The 16,411-nt window shown below is 45.1% G+C and overlaps 1 protein-coding gene and 1 non-coding gene across 2 annotated transcripts; one reads left to right on the plus strand and one right to left on the minus strand.

Moving 5' to 3' along the window:
• Nucleotides 1-7,124: 7,124 nt before the first annotated feature.
• Nucleotides 7,125-14,129, minus strand: PIGM (phosphatidylinositol glycan anchor biosynthesis class M). Its single transcript, XM_053404351.1, has 2 exons — nt 14,027-14,129; nt 7,125-8,642 (listed from the first exon to the last, which is right to left on the minus strand). The coding sequence occupies exon 2, from the start codon at nt 8,487-8,489 to the stop codon at nt 7,206-7,208; it is 1,284 nt and encodes a 427-aa protein (XP_053260326.1). The 5' UTR covers nt 8,490-8,642; nt 14,027-14,129; the 3' UTR covers nt 7,125-7,205.
• A 404-nt stretch (nt 14,130-14,533) lies between these two features.
• Nucleotides 14,534-14,604, plus strand: TRNAG-GCC (transfer RNA glycine (anticodon GCC)). Its single transcript has one exon. It is a non-coding gene; the product is annotated as a tRNA-Gly (tRNA).
• The last annotated feature ends 1,807 nt before the right edge of the window (nt 14,605-16,411 follow it).

Genomic DNA, 16,411 nt, shown 5'->3' on the forward strand with positions numbered 1-16,411 from the left:
CATCGAGGAAGGAAAAGGAAGGAAAGGGACAGGTGATTCTGGCATCATCATCTTGGTTGCCCTCCTCTGCACACACTCCAACTTTCCACAACTGCTTTTACTTCCCATTTTGCTTATGAATAAAGAATCTTAATATGAATGAGCATGTGATGAACATTCTACTTTCCTGAATGTTGCCTGAAGATGCCGAATAAATGTAAGCAAAACCGTTCCACTGAATTGGATGTTTTGCAATAGCAGTTCCGCTAGCACCATCCCATTGCACAAGTGGCTTTCGCTACAGCACCTTGGTTTAGGATCCCCTTGCTGTGCCAACTTGAGAAACAGCCCTCTGCTATTGCCAGAGCCCTTGTCCCAGCAGAGAGAGAATATTGCATATGCACAACCCAAAGTATTTATTTTGATAGGTTTGCCCAAGTACAGTCGTCTGCTGGGAAATTATTTTTTTAAGCAATTTTTTTAAATTGCTTTCCCACATTTATAACAAATTTAACATATAAAAAACATAAAACAAAACATCTTACAATACCAAAAGAAATGAGAAAAAAGAAAAAAGAGCAAAAACAGTCATTACTTTCCGAAATCAAAGTTAACTTTCATTGTAGTCTGACTTCCTCGATTCCCCGCTAACTGAATTTCATTGTATCTCCTTTGTAGCAGTTCTCAAAAATCCTCCTTCTAATACAATTAACTCCTTCAACTAACTATCTTCATCTCTTTTCTTTTTTGACTTAAATCCATATTACTATACAACATTCTTATTCCAGTCCTAGGCCTATCAGATACTTTCAAGTATCTTCTAATTATATTACTATATTTAGCTAGATAATCTTTAAATTTCTTCCAGTCTTCTTGGTATCCCTCTTCCTTCTTATCGCGGATTCTTCCAGTCAGGTTGGCTAGCTCCAAAAACTCCAACCGTCCGCTGGGAATTCTTAGGGTGTCCCGTGATTCCTCTATTTTTATCTTATTCGCTTAGGCAACGTTTCTGAAACGCGTGGGGAAGCTTCCTCGCTACTGAAGGCTCTCTGCCACCTTTCATGCATCTGCAGGCTTCCTCAACCTTGGCCCTCCAGATGTTTTGAGACTACAATGCCCATCATCCCTGACCACTGGTCCTGCTAGCTAGGGATCATGGGAGTTGTAGGCCAAAAACATCTGGAGGGCCAAGTTTGAGGAAGCCTGCATTAGTGAATTTGAGGTTTTGGTGGCGTGCAGGGCAGTTCAGATTTGGAATTATGTACCGTATTTTTCTGTCTATTTTGGGGGACTCAGATTTAAGAAAATGGGGGGAAATGGCCCCGTGTATAAGACTCCCCCTAATTTTTGACATTTTTTGAAAGGAAAAAAAACCTAGTCTTATACACGGAAAAATACGGTAAATATTCTCAGCACTTTTTCTTCTTATGGATGCGGCAGCTGTTTTAAAGTAGTAACCTCCCCGTTATATGGTGATGTGGTTTTCTATATTGGGCTAAGAGGCATGGTTTAGTTTGGCATACGTATATGTAAGAACTTGAGACTGACTTTGAAACACCACTGATAACAACCATTTGGTGATTAATAATAATAATAATAATAATAATAATAATAATAATTTATTTATACCCCGCCCATCTAGCTGGGTTTCCCCAGCCACTCCTACGCAAGCGTTCTACCTACCAAGGCGTTCTTTATGCCTTAAGGTATTTGTTTTTACATTTTTGTGCTTATAATTGGATATTATTTAGTTGCACAGTGTTGGAGGGGGCTTCCCTCCCCCCCCCCATATATTTTATTTCCCAGCTTGCTAGGAGTGGAAATGAACACACTCGGAATCAGAGCCTCATGCGCCTGGCCCAACCTTCAGATCCCCTACGCATCCATCTCTATTTATAATTGTTTAATTCGCACTGAAATAGAAAGTAAAGCTGGGCAATGTTTCATTCCAAAATGAGTTAGTTTTTATGCCTCAAGCTGTGCAGTATCTGCAATACTCTCTTGGTCTGAAAAAGCACCATTTCTACTGTTTCATTCATATGCTTCATTAATGGCAGAGCTCTGCACGGTCACCAGTTCAAAGAGCTTCTTTAAAAACCTTGAAGCAACATCTGGAGATTTCGTTTACTGCTACGAAATGTGCTGACTAAGTAGGGAAGATACATTGAAGAAGTGCTTCTACGCATGAAGGGAGGAGCTTAAACTTCCTGGAGACCAAAGGGAAGGCTGTACCTAATCTGAGTGTTCCCCAGTGGCTCAATGACCATACTTTCCTTGTTGGGGCGTGGGTGGTGCTGTGGTCTAAACCACTGAGCCTCTTGGGCTTGCCGATCAGAAGGTCAGCAGTTCGAATCCCCGTGATGGAGTGAGCTCCCGTTGCTCTGTCCCAGCTCCTGCCAACCTAGCAGTTCAAAAGCATGCCAGTGCGAGTAGATAAATAGGTACCACTGTGGCGGGAAGGTAAATGGCGTTTCCGTGCACTCTGGTTTCCATCACGGTGTCCTGTTGCGCCAGAAGCGGTTTAGTCCTGCTGGCCACATGACCTAGAAAGATATCTGTGGACACAACGCCGGCTCCCTTGGCCTGAAAGCGAGATGAGTGCCGCAACACCACGGTCACCTTTGACTGGACTTAACTGTCCAGGGGTCCTTTAAAGGTAAAGGTAAAGGGACCCCTGACTCATTAGGTCCACTCGTGGCTGACTCTGGGGTTGCGGCGCTCATCTCGCTTTATTGGCCGAGGGAGCCAGCATACAGCTTCCGGGTCATGTGGCCAGCATGACTAAGCCACTTCTGGCGAACCAGAGCAGTGCACGGAAACGCCGTTTACCTTCCCGCCGGAGCCGTAGCTATTTATCTACTTGCACTTTGACGTACTTTCAAACTGCTAGGTTGGCAGGAGCAGGGACCGAACAACGGGAGCTCACCCCGACACAGAGATTCGAACCGCCGACCTTCTGATTGGCAAGTCCTAGGCTCTGTGGTTTAACCCACAGCGCCACCCGCGTCCCTTTACCTTTGCCTTATTTTCCTTGTTGATACAACTGGTCATCTTTCAGATCTCAATGTGAAGCTGCAAAGGGGGGCAAGAACCATCTGCACTGTGACTGCTGCAATAGATACTGTATGAATTCTTATGGGGTGGTTAAAGCTTTTCCAGACACACTTACACTTGCTGAGCAGGGGTGCGGGGAGAGACCAAACCCTCTGCAATATACCATTAAGGGTCCAAACATACCGGTTTAGTGCATGTTTTAAAGACCTTACAAATGCAAATTAGACCCTTTTGAGAAGCTTTGAGAAGCTTTTCAGAGTGGAAGATGTACCACCTGATACTCAATCTGAGCTGTTAAAATCATAGAGTAATACAGTGGTACCCTGATTCTTAAACGCCTGGTTCCCAAACGCCAAAAGCTCAGAAGTGTTCCGGTTTTCGAATGTTTTTCGGAAGCTGAACGTCCAATGTCGGCTATTGTTTCCGGGGCGCCTAGACCAATCGGAAGCTGCGCCTTGGTTTTCGAACATTTCGAACATTTCGGAAGTCAAACAGACATCCGGAACAGATAAAGTTTGGAGCTTTTGTTTTTGCTATTTATTTTGCATTTTTGTTTTTGAGGCTTTTTCGGTTGATTTGTTTTTGTGGCTGTGTGGAACCCAGTTCAGCTACTGATTGATTGATTGATTGATTGATTGTGTGACTGCGGAAATGGATAAAAGCCCCCCAGCCAAACGATGACTATCATCAGTGCAAGTAAGGGGAAAAATATTTTTATTTTTATCATCTACAATACTGTCTTATTTACTTTATAGTACAGCACACTGATTGTTGCTTTCATTTTATGAATCAATGGTCTTGTTAGATGGTAAAATCCATGTTAAATTGCTGTTTTAGGGGTTGTTTTTAAAAGCCAGGAACGGATTAATCCGTTTTGCATTACTTTCTATGGGAAAGCCCGCCTTGGTTTTGGAATGCTTTGGTTTTGGAACGGACTTTTGGAATGGATTAAGTTTGAGAACCAAGTTACCACTGTACTGGCCAAAAAGAAGGTGGTGTTTTAATATGGCTTGGGTCTTTTAAGTATGGAACCAAATTCATTCTACCATCATGTAATTCGTGCAAATGGTGTCCCTGAAATTGCTTGACATTTAAGGGCTTAATAAACAAGATAGCCCTAGGAAATTTGGCCAAAACAGGCAGCGCTTCTCCCACAGAGTAAGGAAGCTCCTAGCCAAAGACAGTAGCCCCACACTGACACCCAGTGGTGAAAGAAAGGAACTGTGCCTCAAAACTTCTGTTAGATTTCTGTTTTGGTCAAGGGGAAGTCTAATCAGAGCAGCCAAAACACTTTTTATAAAATTGGTAAGAGCAGGGAGTTCAGCATTCCCAGATATTAGAACTAAACACAATACTAAATACTGGGAGCCGGCGTACAGCTTCCAGGTCAAGTGGCCAGCATGACTAAGCTGCTTCTGGCGAACCAGAGCAGCGGAAATGCCATTTACCTTCCTGCCAGAGCGGTACCTACTTATCTACTTGCACTTGATGTGCTTTCGAACTGCTAGGTTGGCAGAAGCAGGGACCGAGCAACAGGAGCTCACCCCGTCACGGGGATTCGAACCGCCAACCTTCTGATCGGCAAGTCCTAGGCTCTGTGGTTTAACCCACAGCGCCACCCGCGTCCTTAATGATAAATTGGTTTATCCACTGAAAATTTCAATAATGCAACCAGGCAACAGTACGTGGCTTGTGGAGGGTTTGTTTATGAGCTTAATGTTGTTGTTGTTGTTGTTGTTGTTTAGTCGTTTAGTCATGTCCGACTCTTCGTGACCCCATGGACCAGAGCACGCCAGGCACTCCTGTCTTCCACTGCCTCCCGCAGTTTGGTCAGACTCATGTTTGTGGCTTATGAGCTTAATAGCGCTTAGTTTATCTTCTGTTTCGTTAATGCTGCTAATGTTGTTTTATAGATTATAAATGCTGTATCGAATTGTTAATCGGATAATGTGACATCTGCTTTAGCTTCTTCTTGTTGCTTCGTTAACAGTGTTTTATAGATTGGAATTGTTTCAACGACAATTTGTTAATCATTCTATATGATTTAGGCTGTGTTTGTGATGTTCCATTATGTGCTTCTGTGCTATTGTTGTTTCTTGTTTGCAAGCCGCTTTGGGGTTCATTTGAATGAAAAACGGCATAGAAATATAATAAATCAAAATTAAATCAAATGGAAAATGTCCGGCAGTGTTTTCCTGTACAGTAAGGGACAGGAGAGGCAGTTCCCTAACCTGACACAAAGGGAAGGTCCCAGGGTGGGTTACAGCTTTAAAACAGAATATTAGAAAATAAGCAAAGCAATTTACAATCATAAAAACAAGATTGGTCCTAAATACATATGTGTTCATTCATAATTTTCTTGGCATGCTGCTTTTCAACACGCAAAAAAAAAAATGCTAAAAGGAGCTTACAAAAAAAGAAACAAACGAAGGAATACATTACAAGAAACAAAAACAAACAAAAAAAGGAATCAATTTCAAAATCAACCATCACAAGAATAGCTTCAGCTCAGGGGCTCATAAAGATTTGCTTTCCAGAGCAATTGTGTTATTGCAGCAACGGCTGCTATTGTGGGATGCAGGAAACTCAACAACTTCTACAGAAGAGAGAGGATGAAGAAACTTAGAACAATCGCTTGGAAACTCCCTGAAATTACTTTAGTTTAATTTTCCAGAGAATTTACTCCATTGACCCAGAAGGCTCTTTGACCTACGGGGTTTTCTCGGGCGTGCTTAGCAATGCAACCAGGCAGAGGTTAAACACTTGCAACAGCAACATCAAAACCTTTGTACTTGCCATGGCTGGCCAATTTACAGAGCAGGAGGTCAAGAATGTGGTGGAAATGTGAATAAATGTCTATTATTATTATTATTATTATTAATCTCATTTATTGTGGCTTTTTACAGTCTCAAAGGAACTTGACCAAAAAAAGAAAGAAACGCAGTATATGAAAAAAAATTAAGAGGAGAGAAAAATTAAAGCACCAACAATACAATATACACAAATGCACAGTAAAATAAGGATCTAGTCCTAACCACCCATCTAAAAGATGAGCACCACCAGAAGAGGCAACATTATTAATTAACAAAAGACCTGGATAAACAGGGAAAAGCTTAGCCTGGTACCTAAAAGCTGCCAGAGATGGCGGAAAGAACATTCCATAGGCAAGGGGGCCAACACTGAAAAGACCCTTCTTGCCTGACCAAGACCCCTGCGTTTCCCACAAGTGGGAAACACAGAGAAGGGCTGGTTCATATGCGGAGAGTCCAGTCGGCACTTTGGGGCAAATATAATATTATACCTGGACTTGCACATATTACACCTGTGCCGGACACAGAGGAATGGTGGGAGGCACCAGCTGGGGAACCCCCAAGGGAAGAAGGCTCTGAGCCAGGGGACTGGTGGTGAGACAGCAATGAGTGGACAGAGAGAGAAGAGGGGGCAGACTGGGAGGAGATGGTGTTGGAAGCTGAAGACGCAACAGGCTTTAGTGAGCAGGAAGAGGCTGTGGCAGAGAGCAGTCCAGAATCAGAGGCTGGAGAGGAGGGGGACGAGGAGACGAAGATGAGGTGGGCTGCTGAAGAAACCAGGGAGTCTTCCTTTCCTGCTGCGACCAGCTCCTCTCCTCCCTGGTCTCCCATAGAGGAATGAAGAGGGCAGAGCAAAGAGAGACTAGACAGAGCCTCAGCTTGCTGTTGCTGTGGAAGAACCAGGGAGAGGAGGAGTCTTAGAGAGTGGTGGGAAGGCAAGGACCTTCAGTCCTCAGAACTGCTTCATTGGGGAAGACCTACAGAGAAGAGTTGCTGTGATACTAGGCCTGAGCTGTTTTGATTTCTTTGAATAAAGAGTGAACTTCACTCACACCTGTGTTTTTTTTATTGCTGACCTACTCCAGACTCCAGCTCCTGACTTCAAGTGCCGTTAAAATATCTGAAAAGTGCAATGAAGTAGAAATGGGAACCAAATGAATAGACATCAATAGCCATGTTTCAGAAGAAGCAGACCTCAAAAAAAAAAGCCTTCGCCTTTCCCAAAACGAAGGGCGAGAGTTTCCAAAACGATACCGAAAAAGAAATCCACCAAACTTTAAAAAATGTCTGTTGTTACCCAGTCTTGCTCAATGAATAACTCGTCTCAGAGAACCACCGGCAGGATTCCTCCTTTGTGAGGAGTCACCGCTGCTTCACTTTCCTGGTCACCTGCGCCGTACAATAGTGAGAAATAATCTGAACGAGGATCGTGCAGTTGATCAGGAGGAAGAGCAAGCCAGCTAGCCAGATGAGCAAGAAAGTGTTTTGCCCTTTGAACTCCAGAAAATAGGCTGGCGCCAACCACAGACCTTGCCCAAGAAGCCACAGCAGGAGAAGCGTGGCAGCCCGTACCCAAGACATCCTCAGACGAGGCAGCACAGGTGGAAGGAGGCAAAGGTACCAGAGGAAATATTGGGATGTGCACACTTTGTTGAAGCTCACAAACACCGCAGTGTGTAGGAAGCAGCAGAAGACAAGGTCCTGGTAATAAGCCAAGGATATGACCAACAGGAGGAGGAGCTGCGGGAGGAAGGCCGCAAGTCCGAGGGGAAAACTCCACTCGCTTTCCGCCGTCAGGTACAGCATGTAAAAGTAAGGCGAGAAGTTGTGGCGGATGTCTCGGCGCGTCAGGTGGTAGAGGTAGGTGTGCTCCAGAAACTCCCAGCCGTAACGGAGGTAAAACGCGAGGCCCAGGGCTGCAAACGTGGAACCGGCCACCGTCCCGAAAACCAGGACGTCGCGGCTGGACAACAGCCTTAAGAGAGGCCGCAGGAAGTCGCCGGCGAGAGAGAGCGTCCGCTTCGAAACGTCTGCTTCTCTTCGCTCGGGGTTCCCGCAGCTTTGCAGATGGAGGGCTAACGGCAACGCATAGGTCGCCGGGTAAATCTTCATATGCACAGAGAGGCCGTAAAGAACGGCCGCTATCACCAAGCACCTCTTCTCCACGTAGTACATGGTGCCAAGGACCAGGCTTGCGATGAGAGATTCTGCGTTGCCCCGGCTGGACACGGTCATCGGCAGGGGATTGAGGAGCCAGAAGGCACAGCAGCCACAAGCCTCCCTGTCCCCAAGGCCTCTGAGAAGCAGGATCTCGTAGATGAGGTAAGCGGCAACCATATCCCCAGCAACGAAAAGGATCTTTCCGTACAGATCAGTCAAGTGAACATTTGGGGTCAAGATCCAGGCCAGCAGTGGAGTGTAACGGTAAGTGGCTCTCAGGTAGGGAGATTTCCCTTCCGTGACGTACTTGGCGCCATCAGTGAAGACCTGATAGTCGATGTCTGTATATTTCACCAGCATCGTCCTGTCCTGATAAACTCCGTAGAAGACCAGAGCGAGCCTGATGGTGAACGCAGCGCTGAACAGGAGTTCTTTCCTGAGGAATCCGGAAAGGATCCGTTTCCTGAGTGTCTGATGTGGCGCCATATTTGGGTCTCTTTGAGAGGCGGCGTTAAAACAAGAAGCGGATCCCACTTCTGGTCCAGACTTGAGCCATCCTTCACGGCCACTCCTGCCTTGCTGTCGACTTCTTCAGATGCAAATCAAATCAACAGAGCTCTGCATAAGTAGCAAACAACCCTGTTTAAGAGACAGTAAGAGGCAGAGAAAGGTCAGCTGCTATTGGCATTTTGTAAGGGCCTCGCTATTTTACCCAGTGCTGAGGGAACCCTTTGGCCTGCCGGCCACGCTTCTTTGTTTATTCAATTTGCATCCCACCCAAAGTAGCCCAGATTATATAAGATCATATTGTACCAACCGCACCATATTAGCAGAACTTGAGTGATACTTGTAAACACAACAAATACCGATTGTGGAGTAGAAGGGAACAATATTAACGAATATAAATCTGTGCGAAGAAAACAGCGACAGTATAAACAGTACAATGTGAATGATTGGAAGACTCGTTTTGTCAGAAGTCTTTTTTATTTAAGTGTTTATTTAAGTATTAATTAGGAAGATTAAGTTTTTTTATGCACGTAAATCTGCTTTTTTTCTCTCTCTTTTTTCTGTATTTTCTTCTTTTCTTTTTTCTTAATTCTTTTTTCTTTAATTTTCTTTTTGTAGTATGAGATTGTAAATTCTTTTTTTTTTATAATATTTTTATTAAACAATTTTTATATTAATACAAACAAAACATACATAAACAAACAACAAACAATAACAGAACAAAAAACAAGTACCATTTCATATCCTAATTTCTTAAACCTTTCTTCCTCGACTTCCTCTTGCCTCCCGTTTCTGTATTCCAAATTCTTATAATTATTCAGCGAATCTTCCCTTATTTTACTATAAATTTATGTTAATCATCCTTATTCTCTTTGTCTTAACCATTACTAATAGTAACCATTTATTTTAAATCCAACATCATTCTAGCTGTCATTAATTTTATAGTATTTCTTTAAATAGTCCTTAAACTTTTTCCATTCCTCTTCCGCCGCTTCTCTTCCCTGGTTTCGGATTCTGCTCGTCATTTCTGCCAAACCCATGTAGTCCATCACCTTCATCTGCCATTCTTCCAGTGTGGGTAGATCCTGTGTCTTCCAGTACTTTGCGATGAGTATTCTGGCTGCTGTTGTAGCATACATAAAAAAAGTTGTATCTGTCTTTAACACCCCCTGGCCGACAATACCCAAGAGAAAGGCCTCTGGTTTCTTGGAGAAAGTATATTTAAATACCTTTTTCAGTTCATTATAAATCATTTCCCAGAATGCCTTAATCTTCGGGCACGTCCACCAGAGGTGAAAGAATGTACCTTCCTTTTCTTTACATTTCCAACATTTATTGTCAGGCAAATGGTAAATCTTTGCAAGCTTGACTGGGGTTATGTACCACCTATAAATCATTTTCATTATATTTTCTCTTAAGGCATTGCACGCCGTAAACTTCAACCCGGTGGTCCACAACTTTTCCCAATCAGCAAACATAATGTTATGACCAATATCCTGAGCCCACTTAATCATGCTTGATTTTACCATTTCATCTTGTGTATTCCATTTCAGCAGCAGATCATACATTTTTGATAAATTCTTAGTACTGGATTCTAACAGTTCAGTCTCTAGTTTTGATTTTTCCACCTGGAAGCCTATTTTGCTGTCCAATTTAAACACTTCATTTATTTGATGATAATGTAACCAATCTCTCACCTTCCCTTTTAGTTTTTCAAAACTCTGCAATCTCAGTTTGTCCCCTTCCTTTTCCAAAATTTCCCAATATCTTGGCCATTTCGACTCCATATTTAGCTTTTTAACTGCCTTAGCTTCCATTGGTGATAGCCACCTTGGAGTCTTATTTTCCAGCAGGTCCTTATATCTAATTGTAAATTCTTTGTATATGTGTGTAATTTAAATTAATGAAGATTATTTAAAAAAACAAAGTAGCCCAGAGTGGCACACATAAAAATGTCAAAACAATGCAATTTAAAATAAGGTGGAAAGCCTATTAAAAGCAATTAAAAACCACCCAAAACATATTTGCAAACATTGGCAAGGGTTCAAAATTGGGCCACAAAGCAGATTTCTCCAGGCTGACCAACATCACAGTTTTAAGGAAGGGTGAAAAGCAAATTTAAAAGAATAATAATACAAGCAGCTCCCCACTAGCACATGATCTGCTTGTGTGTGATTGAGCACACCGCAGCGCTGGAAACCTGGAAGTGGAACCTAGAAGTGGGGAGCACATGGGAGAGGCCTCGCAAGGAGGCCCTTTGGGCTCTGCAGAGAGTCCACTTCCCTTTCTGGGTTCCCTGTGCCGCATGTGTATGCAGTTGCACATAAGTACATCATGTGCAAGTGGGGAGTTGCCTGTACAGTGGACGCTCGGGTTGGGAATGTGATCCGTGCAGGAGGCATATTCGCAACCCACAGCGTTCACAACCCATAGTGTTGCATCTGCGCACGCGAGGGTTGTGATTCGGAGCTTCTGCGCAATCGCAAAGTGTGATTTAGTGGTTCTGTGCATGCGCGAGCACTGAAACATGGAAGTAATCTGTTCCAGTACTTCTGGGTTCGGCACGGTTCACAACCCGAAAACCTGAAGCGTCTGTAACCCGAGGTAAAGGTAAAGGTAAAGGGACCCCTGACCATTAGGTCCAGTCGTGACCAACTCTGGGGTTGCGGCAATCATCTTGCTTTTTTGGCCGAGGGAGCCGGCGTACAGCTTCCAGGTCATGTGGCCAGCATGACGAAGCCGCTTCTGGCAAACCAGAGCAGCGCATGGAAACACTGTTTACCTTCCCGCTGGAGCGGTACCTATTTATCTACTTGCACTTTGCCGTGCTTTCGTACTGCTAGGTTGGCAGGAGCAGGGTCCGAGCAACAGGAGCTCACCCTGTCGTGGGGATTCGAAGTGCCGACCTTCTGATTGTCCTAGACTCTGTGGTTTAACCCACAGCGCCACCCACATCATAACCTGAGGTATGACAGTACAGTTAAAGCAGAAGCCTGGCTTTTGATTAGTGGAGCTTCCTTGTCTTGTTTTGTAAGCCGCTTGGGAAACACGGCCAGAAGCAGGGAAACTAGGAATCTGAGAGAACGGTGTGGAAGGTACATAATGCAATTTGACAGCGGGTCTCGTCTTGTGAGTTGCCTGGGCAGGGATGCCATTTCCCCCTACCTGTTACGTGCAAGAACAGGTTGGGAAACCTCTGTCGGCCTGAGGGCCAGATTACTTAAGTGGAAACCTCTCGGAGGCTGTATTTCGACAGTGCGCAGGCCCAGACATGCAGAACCATAAACACGATCAGACACACATTTCTAACGCATAACCTTAGAACAGAACAGGGCACATTCCCAACACACACACACTCCTAACTCACACTTTTAACTGAAAAAATCAGAGGCACAATTCTACTCACATCCTTCAGGCATGCATGCATGCACACAGAATGAGGTACGCATTCCAAACTCACACCTTTTGTGCGCACACATAGGAAAAAAAATCAGACACGCAGTTCTAACACACAGCCTACGTGCATGCACACAAAGAAATGAGGAGACACACACTCCTAAGTCACCTTTAGCATACACTCACAAAGAGTCAGAGCCACACAACACACTGAGAGAGGAGAATCCGCATGGGAAGAACAGCTAGACTGGTGACTGGGAGCGGCCGCCGAGACCACATAACACCAGTCTTGAAAGACCTACAGTGGCTCCCAGTACGTTTCTGAGCACAATTCAAAGTGTTAGTGCTGATCTTGAAAGCCCTAAACGGCCTCAGTCCAATATACCTGAAGGAGCATCTCTACCCCCATCGTTCAGCCCGGACACTGAGATCCAGTGCCGAGGGACTTCTGGCGGTTCCCTCACTGTGAGAAGCCAAGTTACAGGGAACCAGGCAGAGGGCCTTCTCGGTAGTGGCACCTGCCCTGTGGAACGCCCTCCCACCCGATGTCAAAGAGAACAACAACTACCACCAGAGTTTTAGAAGACATCTGAAGGCAGCCCTGTTTAGGGAAGCTTTTAATGTTTGATGCATTACTGTATTTTAATATTTTGTTGGAAACCGCCCAGAGTCGATGGGGAAGCCCGGCCAGATGGGCGGGGTATAAATAATAATAATAATAATAATAATAATAATAATAATAATAATATTATTATTATTATTATTATTAAGATGGTAAAATAAGACCCAAGCAAAAACTGGAAAGACGGAGTACAGTGGTACCTCAGGTTAAGTACTTAATTCGTTCCAGAGGTCCTTACTTAACCTGAAACTGTTCTTAACCTAAAGCACCACTTTAGCTAATGGGGCCTCCTCCTGCCGCCAGAGCACGATTTCTGTTCTCATTCTGAAGCAAAGTTCTTAACCTGAAGCACTATTTCTGGGTTAGCGGAGTCTTTAACATGAAGTGCATGTAACCTGAGGTACCACTGTATTGAATAGATTGGGGGTGGGAATAAATTGGGCTGCTGAAAGAGAAGGCTCTGCTTGAGAATAACTAGAGGGCTGTCCCTGCTGTTGGGAGCTCAGAGCTGCAGCAGCAACAGGGACATGGAGCAGAGAATCAGGAAGTGTTTTGGAAAAAATGGATGGCAAGGAAAGGAAGGAAGGAGCCGGGGCTGTCACTGTGCAGAAGCAGATTGCGCACAAAGAAAGATTGACAGAAATCCACTCTTAACTATGACTAAACTTCTGCATTAGAGGTTTTTTAAAGCAGAGGTTGGGTGGCCACCTGTCATGGATTCCTGCATTGCAGGGGGTTGGTCTAGATGACTCTCGGGGTCCCTTCCAATTCTACAGTTTTATGGCTCTATGCATACCCTATTCCATACCCTCCAGCATTTCTCCAATGAAAATAGACATTCCCTCCAACATTTCTCCAATGAAAATAGGGGCATCATACCAAAGGTCCGTATAGTTAAAGCTATGGTTTTCCCAATAGTGATGTAAGGAAGTGAGAGCTGGACCAGAAAGAAGGCTGATCACCGAAGAATTGATGCTTTTGAGTGATGGTGCTGGAGGAGACTCTTGAGAGTCCCATGGACTGCAAGAAGATCAAACCTATCCATTCTGAAGGAAATCAGCCCTGAGTGCTCACTGGAAGGACAGATCCTGAAGCTGAGGCTCCAATGCTTTGGCCACCTGATGAGAAGAGAAGACTCCCTGGAAAAGACCCTGATGTTGGGAAAGATGGAGGGCGCAAGGAGAAGGGGACGACAGAGGACGAGATGGTTGGACAGTGTTCTTGAAGCTACCAGCAGGAGTCTGACCAAACTGCGGGAGGCAGTGGAAGACAGGAGTGCCTGGCGTGCTCTGGTCCATGGGGTCACGAAGAGACACGACTAAACGACTAAACAACCACCACCACCACTGGGCTGTGCGCATTTCACGTGCCCACCTTTATATTTATGTGCATTTAGCCCGGATATGACCATTGGTTCCAGGAAGGAGAGGGAGCAGAAGTAAATAATGGGGAGGAATAGCAAGCAGGGCAGGAGCAGGACCTTTGCAGGAAGGGGTACCTGTGAGGGTGACTCCGCCGCGCAGGTCGCTCCGGGGAAGAAGGTCCGCGAAGCTGCTTTGCAGCATTTGGAAAGCAAATCTCCCCGCTTGCAGGAAACAGGGGCTGCTCGGGGAAGCGCATGCGCATTTGTGGCACTGAAGCCCCAGCCTCTGCCCTTCCTCGTCCTGCTTCGCCAGGAGAGCGGGAGCGGGAGGGAAGCGGGCAGGAGATGCAGAGTGAGGGCAGCGTCAGGGCTACATGTTACCGCACAACGCATGCTCGGCGCTGCGAAGGTAGGGTTTTTTTTATTCTTGGGTAGAAGGAGCATGTTTCTATGCCGCTTTTCATTCAGACGACTCTCAAAGCCGCTCACGAGCAATAAATAGCAATGCGGTAATAGAGCATCGCAAATGCAGCCCAAATCACACGAAACAACAAATCATCCATAAAACAGTTGCAGCCTAAAAATCAGCAAAACACAACGACAGTAAAAGTCATCACATGTGATGAACATGTCACATGTATAGCATTGGTGGTTCAGTGGTAGAATTCTCGCCTGCCACGCGGGAGGCCCGGGTTCGATTCCCGGCCAATGCAACTTGACTTTTGGGTTTAATTTTGGGACGGGAGTGGCACTGTGGGTTAAACCACAAAGCCTAGGACTTGCCGATCAGAAGGTCGGCGGTTCGAATCCCCGCGACGGATGAGCTCCCGTTGCTCAGTCCCTGCTCCTGCCAACCTAGCAGTTCAAAAGCACGTCAAAGTGCAAGTAGATAAATAGGTACCGCTCTGGCGGGAAGGTAAACGGCATTTCCGTGCGCTGCTCTGGTTTGCCAGAAGCGGCTTACTCATGCTGGCCACATGACCCAGAAGCTGTACACCGGCTCCCTCAGCCAATAAAGTGAGATGAGTGCCGCAACCCCAGAGTCGGCCACGACTGGACCTAATGGTCAGGGGTCCCTTTACCTTTACTTTATAGCATTTATAATCTGAAATAATAATAACATCAAAAAAAAGCGGTAAAAAGATAAGCATTGTTGTTATTAAGCGCGTGTTCTGTGTTGTCGTTGTTTTAATTCACATATTGTAGGATCCAGCTCTGGTGTTGCAAACAGCCAAGTCAAGAGCAGAAAAAGGTGGGCATGAATGCCGGAGGGGCAATCCACTCACCCACCCACCCCTTTTATTGCAATGGCACAGCTATAGAGGCAGGATGGCCATTTATTATTATTATTATTAAAGATTTTCTTGATTTACAAAAGTGTGTGCAATCTCTCTCTCTCGTATTTATTTCCTCATGTAACATTTTTACAAATCAAATCAGTTTTATTTGTTGAGACATTAGGAAGAAAAGGGGGAAAGAGGTGGAGGGGGGAGATGGGTGGGGGTGGGGTCAGATGGTGATGTTTCTATTTTACTTACTATATGAAGGGTTTGGTGTCAGTGTTGCTTGTGCAGGTTCTTTGCTGTTCACTTGTGTTCCTTTGGTGTTGAGAGAGGTTGGGGTTGGACTAGGGTGTGGTTGTTCATTTGTGGTTGGCTGTGGGGGTCTTTGTTTTCATGTGTGAGTGGGGTGGGCGGGTGTTTTGGATCAGGTTTGTTGTTGTTGTTTAGTTGTTTAGTCATGTCCGACTCTTTGTGACCCCCTGGGCCAGAGCACACCAGGCACTCCTGTCTTCCACTGCCTCTCACAGTTTAGTCAAACTCATGCTGGTAGCTTCAAGAACACTGTCCCACCATCTCCTCCTCTGTCATCCCCTTCTCCTTGCGCCCTCCATCTTTCCCAACATCAGGGTCTTTTACAGGGAGTCTTCTCTTCTCATGAGGTGGCCAAAGTATTGGAGCCTCAGCTTCACGATCTGTCCTTCCAGTGAGCACTCAGGGCTGATTTCCTTCAGAATGGAGAGGTTTGATCTTCTTGCAGTCCACGGGACTCTCAAGAGTCTCCTCCAGCACCATAATTCAAAAGCATCAGTTCTTCGGCGATCAGCCTTCTTTATGGTCCAGCTTTCACTTCCATACATCACTACTGGGAAAACCATAGCTTTAACTATATGGACCTTTGTTGGCAAGGTGATGTCTCTGCTTTTTAAGATGCTGTCTAGATTTGTCATTGCTTTTCTCCCAAGAAGCAGGCGTCTTTTAATTTCGTGACTGCTGTCACCATCTGCAGTGAGCCCTGCACGGCATAGCTTATAGCTTCTCTGAGTTATTCAAGCCCCTGCAAGCCCCGGCAAGGCAGTGATCCATGAAGGAGCTGGATCAGCTTAGCCATATTGATTTGTATGCTGTTGGTGGATTTTTGTCATTGTCTTGTTGGGCTGTGTATGTGATAAAGGGGAGCCATACTGGGTTGAAGACGTCTTCTTCTTTTTGTCCCTGTGTCAGTTTCAGTTTATTGTTT

The sequence above is a fragment of the Podarcis raffonei genome, chromosome 9 (genome assembly GCF_027172205.1).
Source record: "Podarcis raffonei isolate rPodRaf1 chromosome 9, rPodRaf1.pri, whole genome shotgun sequence".
In the NCBI taxonomy this organism is placed as follows: Eukaryota; Metazoa; Chordata; class Lepidosauria; order Squamata; family Lacertidae; genus Podarcis; species Podarcis raffonei.

Coding starts and splice junctions, on each gene's coding strand:
- PIGM (XM_053404351.1), bottom strand. CDS start 8,489: ATGGCGCCACATCAGACACTCAGGAAACGGATCCTTTCCGGATTCCTC.